The sequence below is a fragment of the Lactuca saligna genome, chromosome 1, assembly GCF_052625555.1.
Source record: "Lactuca saligna cultivar CGN05327 chromosome 1, ASM5262555v1, whole genome shotgun sequence".
NCBI lineage: Eukaryota > Viridiplantae > Streptophyta > Magnoliopsida > Asterales > Asteraceae > Lactuca > Lactuca saligna.
In genome coordinates, this window is record NC_136417.1 from 151758454 (window position 1) to 151766635 (window position 8182).

The 8182-nt window shown below is 28.5% G+C and overlaps 1 protein-coding gene across 1 annotated transcript; it reads right to left on the bottom strand.

Annotated features, from left to right (window-relative positions):
* Nucleotides 1–518: 518 nt before the first annotated feature.
* On the bottom strand, nt 519–7126 carry LOC145045462 (Major facilitator superfamily protein). The gene is made up of 4 exons (XM_078993787.1): nt 6996–7126; nt 6695–6912; nt 1663–2174; nt 519–1534 (listed from the first exon to the last, which is right to left on the bottom strand). The coding sequence occupies exons 1-4, from the start codon at nt 7102–7104 to the stop codon at nt 688–690; spliced, it is 1686 nt and encodes a 561-aa protein (XP_078849913.1). The 5' UTR covers nt 7105–7126; the 3' UTR covers nt 519–687.
* Nucleotides 7127–8182: the final 1056 nt, after the last annotated feature.

Sequence of the window (8182 nt, forward strand, 5' to 3'; positions counted from 1 at the left end):
TTTGTATTTCACAGTTTATAGCAACAAACTTCTTATTTTTATGTCATTTTCGATTATTATGGTTAACCAATTTTAACCGATTACCAAAAACATTAACCAACTAAAACCGTTATCTGAAACCAATAATAACCAATAACCAATAATCAATGTCCAATGGTTACCAAGATACATTACCCAATAATAATGATTATGGTGTGTTTTAGATTATACATGATCCATACACACCCTAATTGCAACAAAACAAAATAGTCAAGAAATGATTGTAATTCATCATATAACATTATATTGACTATCGGTTTCATTGTGTATGTTAGGAGGAGTAAAAAGTATTTTGATTTAAACTCTTTTCTTTCTAAGAGACGTAATGAGTCCTTTTCTAGCATTCATTTTTCGTATTGGAACAAATATCTTGAATTCAACGAAATGGAAATTTTTGTCAAGCCGCAATCTCATAGCTATAAATCTAAATACAGAAATATTATAGATTTTAAAATAAGTTATTTCCAAGAAAAAAAATATAGGGCAAGCAATTAGCAACCCATTTATCTAAAGTTCTAAACATCTTATTCTGAACCCGGTCAATAATACACATTATAACCCTGGTTTACCTTTTTACACGACTTATCACATCTAATGCATATAAGTACCATTTCACCAGATTGACTCCTAAAACCCTAAACGGCTAAACTAAACCTCATCATCCCTTTGAAGCTTCTTATACACAAAACCCTTAGCCAAAACTACATATAAAACCAGACTCAATCCACTCAAACAAGCCAACACCCAATAAAAGTAATCAAGGTGTGCTCTGTTCAAGTTATCCCCCTTCAACCATTCATCTCCATGTCTCGCCGTCGCCGCCTGCAGCACTGTTATCAGTGCACTGCTTATGAAACCTCCGACACCCACCACACTCATATACGCCGCAGCTCCCATACTCCTCATCCCCTCCGGCACCTGATCGTAGAACAATTCCTGTAACCCCACGACTGTAAACACGTCGGAGATTCCCATCAACACGTACTGCGGCACCAGCCACCATACGCTCATCGGAAGAATTGATTTCGGGGTGTCGATTAGACCATGTTCTGTTGCGATTCTGATTCTCCGGGATTCGACTAATGCGGAGACGGTCATGGTCAAGATCGAGAAGAAGATCCCGACTCCGATACGTTGGAGGATTGTGATTCCGGTGGGGTGGTTGGTGAAGCGTCTGGCGGTGGGGATGAGGAGGCGTTCGTAGATGGGGACGGCGGTTAGGATTGTTAGGCCTGGGAGGACTTGAAGGGACGCCGGAGGGATTTGGAAGTGGCTGGAGGAGCCGATGGTCCGGTTTAAGGTGCTGGCTTGTTTGGTGTAGAAGGTGCCGAGTTGGGCTATCACAACGGCGAACATTAAGCAGGATAACCATATCGGAATTAGCCGGAAGAGAAGCTTCACCTGTTCTACCTCGTTCACTGTGCACAGCCTCCAATCCTTCTTTTTCCCCGGAAGTCGGTCGATTTCGTCCATCATCGCCGCCTTGTCCAAAAACCTGAGAAAATCTAGTGTTTGTAACTCACCGGAAAACACCATTGATACCAGCTTGAGGCTGTCGGTGTGACGGTGTTCCGATTTGCTATTTACAGAAAGTGGAGGCATGTAAATGAAACTATTTCATACCTGAATTGGTTAGTACGAGCCAAGGATCGAGTCACATCGTCTCCACCTTCCACCGCCTCAAAACACATCCCAAAACCATCATTTTCCGGTGACAACCGGCGTTTCCTAGCAGCCGCTACAATCACCTGTGCGACCTTTGTAAGTGGGCTCCCTACCGGAACCTCCCGGCGATACCTGCTTGTTCCTGTTAAAAACACCCCTAACGCCGCCGCGACCACCAACGCCGGAATTGCAAACCCCCAACCCCATCCGATGTTGTCTTGAACGTAAATCAGAACCAGTATGGCGGAAATGGCGCCAAGCACAATACCCAAGTACCACCAGTTGTAAAATGAGCTCTTGGCGGCTTTCTCCTCCGGGAGATGGTCGTCAAATTGGTCGGCGGCGAAGGTCTGAATACAGGGACGGTGGCCACCTTCTCCGATGTTGATTATATAAAGTGCTAGAAAGAAGGGTGGTAGACGATGCTCCAATGGGATCGCTTCCACTGATATGACTAATACTACGAGTCCCTGTTATAAAAAACCACACAAAAATTCATATAGATAAATTAAATTAATCGATATCATTTGTCAGCTGTAAAATGTAACTATAAATATCGAATCAATATTTGAGAAAAAATAAATAAATAAATAAATCATTTTCAATATTATGTACAAATAATTCGGTACAACTTTATAATGCATAAATTGTTTTGTATGATAAAAAGTTGTTGTGTACGAATCAATTTATTTCTTAAAATTGCCAAAATAAAACTATACTCTCACATTCACATAATCCTTATAAATCAAAAAAAATTTTGCCATATCTTTTATTCCTTTATTTAGATATATGATATTTTTTCTAAAATTTTTAAATTTCTATTTTCACTTGTAATTTTCATTTTATTAAATTAAAATTTCACATTTAATATATATATATATATATATATATATATATATATATATATATATATATATATATATATATATATATATATATATATATATATATTTATTAGAAAGCATTTAATATATGTAATGTATTCAATACATTAAAGTCTCATTAGTTTGAATAATTCAAAAAATTTTCTTATTTTTCTTATAAATTCAAACTAATCAAATTGTTAAAATTTCATATTTAATTTTTTTTTAAATAAATTCATGTAATACATATGTTTTACACCTAGTTATGATAACAAACATCATACAAACTAATTATTTTATTTTGTTTGGAGTTAAAACTATGTTAATCAAAATTTTAACAAGTTTATCTCTATTTTTTACAATACCATCAGCTTTATAATTTGTTTTTGTTTTGATTTTGATCTCTTAAAAATTTAAAAAGACCAATATATCTTTACTTATTATTATTATTATTATTATTATTATTATTATTATTATTATTATTATTATTATTAAGTTATTAAGAAAATTCGTTTAATAAATATGGGTTCCACATACCCCCTTTTTCCCGTATTTTTTTGTTGAAAACCATTATTAATAACTATCAACCACTAGCATATCTAGTATGCATTCTTCTAAGGCTATAGGGAGCGGGATGTCAGGTAGTTTTCGTCATGTGTCGCTACCCTCGCTAGAGAATTATTACTAACTATGAAATCAATGAATTAATTTTTTTTTTTCAACATTTAAAACTTATTTTTTATCAAAAAAATGACAACCAAAAATACAAAAATTTATAACTTTTATGATTTTTCCAGTAATATCAAACTCAATAAAAAAAATCTACTTTTTTTTCCTAGTGTGAATTTGTACGGATTCACAATGTCAATATAAATTCACATGGTGTAGTGGAAAAATATATAAACATTCACAATGTTAAATTATACACACATATATATATATATATATATATATATATATATATATATATATATATATATATATATATATATATATATATATATATATATATTTAAAAAATAAGCTCTAAAACATGAAAAAATATTTAGATACTTCAAGAACTATTAATAATAATTCTCTAATGAACTTTTATATATATATATATATATATATATATATATATATATATATATATATATATATATATATATATATATATTCGCTTTTATATATTTTTATTTTTTTCATTTTACACATCAGAGTTAGTTTATTAACTATGGTTTTAAATAAATTTTTTTATCAATTAATTTATCGGTTAAAATTACAATTCAACTATTGACTAAGAGTATCTTTGATACGTGATAGCTAATTTATAAGAAAACTTATTTTTTGAATTTTTTATATTTTAAATATGACAAACTAAAAACTATTCTTTTTCAAAGAGTAGTTTAGAAGCCACTTCTTTCAAAAAGTTATTCTTACTAATGTTTCAAAAAGCTTATTAAGTATTTTTAAAAATTCTTCCAAAATATTATTTATTAATTATATAAAAACACATTTTTCTATAAATATTTTTATATATTTCAACTTTTTTGTAGCAAAAGTTAATTTTTAATAGATACCTTATTAATCAAAAAATTCCGTAGAACTCTGATCCCATAGGTGCACCGTCCCATTTGGGGGTATTTGTTGAAAAAAAAAGGGAATGAGAGTGAAGATGGATGCATAATTAACCCCCGTTTTTATTTTCTGCGGAGGCGGGGGTTGGCAATCTCATCCTGAATCCGCCGTAGGAGACAAGTTAATAAATTATATATATTTACATATATTAATTATATAAATATAATAAACAATAGAATGGTTTTTACGTAACAAAATTTTACAAAAACATGTTTTTAAGTTGTTTGTAACATAAACCTTGTGCTATAAATAATTATTTGTTACTCAAAAAATAGTTTCTTTTAACTAAAACAAAAATTTCCTTTAGTCCAAATAAGGTAGTGCAAAATCAATTGGGGGTGGGGGTGGGGTAAGTAGGGGAATTCGGTGGGCAGGACAGGGGTGGAAATGATGGAGATTTCGGGGGTTAAGATGTGGGAATGGGTAATTTTAAGGGTGGGGTGAGGTATGTAATCTCCGTCCTATTTTATACCTCCTATTTTATACCTGTTTTATACCGTTGACATCCTTAGTTATTAGCTAGCATCATTATTCGTTAGCCTTTTACCAAATTATCCGAGCAAAAGACCGAAAGGGTTCATTGAATTATACAAAATCATAAATATTTTAATAAATAAATGCAATATTCTAAAAATAGAATTACTATTATGTTTTCATATGCAATGTGTGTGCGGGGTATATATATATATATATATATATATATATATATATATATATATATATATATATATATATATATATATATATATATATACACAAACAAAGGCACACGCACACTCGATGTGTACCCACGCTAAACGGCGGCAATAAATAGTTTCTTTTAGAAATAGTTTTCTTACGGTGATATAATTATTAGATATTATTATTAGTTATTATGTAAAAAAACAATTTTTAAATAAAATATTTATATTTAGACCTTATATATATATATTGCATGTTTTTACATTTAATATAAATTAATTAATACCAATGTCTATTTTAAGAAATTTAAATTAATTTATATATATATATATATATATATATATATATATATATATATATATATATATAAATTTAATATTTTAAAATTATCATTTTGCTCCAAATTTAATTTCTTAATTACTTCATTAATTTTAGTCTTCAAACTTTTGGCAAGATATGACTAATAGTTTTTACATTAATTTGTACAAAAAGTTTTGTAATTTATATTTCTTAAAATTCAAAATATGACTAATAGTCTTTATTATATATATATATATATATATATATATATATATATATATATATATATATATATATATATATATATATATATATATATATATATATATATATATATATATATATATATAAATTGGTGTGTATATGTCATTTTTTACTTATTATTGTTTCAAAGACTTGTAAGTTGAAATATTTAATGGGGATATAATTGGTGGAGCCATGTTATATATAGGGTCACGTGACACCATGTGATTTCGTCATGGTCATGGTCATATATATATATATATATATATATATATATATATATATATATATATATATATATATAATTACCATTTTGGTAAAGTTGTAAATATTATCTGTTTTGTAAAAATCGTTCGACGGTAGTTCGGTGGACGATTGATGATAACCGATTAATCAGTTTCGGCGGAGATTAATCGGGAACCCTAAATTATTAATAAAATTACTAAAAAAATTAATATTTCCTAAAAAGTCAAGTATTTGGAAATTTTAAAATTTTTAGTATAATATAATAAAATTTGAAAGTTTAAAAATTTAAAATTTTAAAACTTTGATGTAATATTTGAAAATTATTTTTTTATTTGAATTTTTTAAATATTTCCGGCCTATAACCGCCGAGGACCTCCAAGGTCGCCTTGGACCGTCAAACCCGAGTTTGACAAATTTCCACCAAACACCGTAATCATAATAAGTTCGAGGCCGCTACACAATTAATCGGCCGATAAGGCCGATTTCTGCAAAACTTTTGTTTATTAAATAAAACTAAATAAAAAGTTTATGAAAGTATAAATGAGAAAAGATATGTAAAAATTTCTTGTCGGCGAAGTCACGTGAGCTATTTGACCGGGTTGTGTGAAGAAATGAAAATTTAGTATTCATTTTTTTATTGATATCTTTATTTTCCACTTCATTAGCATTTTGTTTTTCCTTTTCAACAACATAGTCACTCTAAATCATGTAAGATGCCAAAAACGATTAAAAGTCAAAATAAAAATATATTTAAATCACGTATTCTATATAAAACTTAATAATAACTTCTTTATTTAACAACTTTATAGAAATATATCACTCAACAAAATATATTATTTTTTTTTATTAATTTACGCAATAGTATTTTAATTTAAAGAATTTTAGAAAAAAAAGTGAAATATTGTTTCCAAAATTTATAAGAGTTCCATTATACGAGTTTAAGTTTGATACGAAATTTGATGACTACTAACAACTTTCCTCTTTTGAAAAGAGCACTGAAATCAAACGTAATAAAGTGGATTTCTAAGGAAACCTACCAAAAGATACGTAATGGACGAAAAGACGATCGTTTTGTATCTCCCGAAATAGGAATCGGCCACGAAACCACCGACAAGGGGAAAGATGGCGGAGACGCCGTGCCACAAGTTTACGTTTTTTGCAGCCATAGCAAGAGGTTGTTTCAGAACAAGCGTTAGATACATAATTAGATTTCCCGACACCCCATAGTAAGCAAATCGTTCACCGAATTCCACACCTGAAATTAAAATCATGAAAACAAACACTTATATATGTGTGTGTGTTAGTGTAAAGATGGAGATGGAAAGAGATAGAGCTTACAGATGATGAAAATGGCAGATTTCCAACCACCCTTGGTAGGTTTTTTTGGAGAGGGGTTAACATCATGGTAAGCACTTTTAGTGAAAACCATGGAGGTCTCCGTTGCCATAGAGGAAAAGGGTGTGAGTGTAATCGACTTAATCAAATTATATATATATATATATATATATATATATATATATATATATATATATATATATATATATATATATATATATATATATATATATATATATATATATATATATATATATATATATAAGTTCATACGAAAATATAAATATCCTGCGAAAACGCGAAAACAGATTTTATCTTATGAAAATTAAACACATGTACTATAAAAAAGTAATTTTATTAGCAATAAATTAAAGATAGTAAGTTTGAATTGGATAGTGTTATGGTAATATAGATTTAAAGACGGTTTTTATAATTATATTTTTTTCACGTCTTTAATTATTTTTAAATTCATGTTTTCATAATAAAAATGTTAAAAATCATACTTTGCTAATATGAAACAGTTTATCATCTATCATCGATTATCATCATGTATTTCAAAATTTGGATGAATTATTTTCCAAAATATAATGTTGAGGTGACATAATATCATAGGTTTTTATTGTTTTCGCGTTTTCGCAAATTATTTGCATTTTCGCATGAACCCTCCCATATATATATATATATATATATATATATATATATATATATATATATATATATATATATATATATATATATATATATATATATATATATATAGATTTATGACAAAACATTTAATTTAAATTAAATTTGATTGAGACGTTAAATTTATATATTTGCCGTGATGTTAAACAGATAGAAAAACGTAACAACAAAGGATAGGAGGCTAGTTAATTTCTTGTTTTCTTTTATATATATAATGAGTTTAATATAGAACCATAATTAACAAAGAACCAATGAACCAATTGTGAACGTCGGAAATCATAATGATCAACGGCCAAGGAAATAGATGTACATTTTTATATTGGACGCACACATAGCAGATTACACCAAAAAATCCACCTCATTACAAAAAAATCTACTTTTTTTTTGTTTAAAATTTTTTTAGGCCATATTTAAAAAAAAAAAAAAAAAAGAAAACGAATATACCGTTGTGCTCGATTTTGCGTTCTCTTTCCATAGAGATCCATGTTGATATATAAAAAATA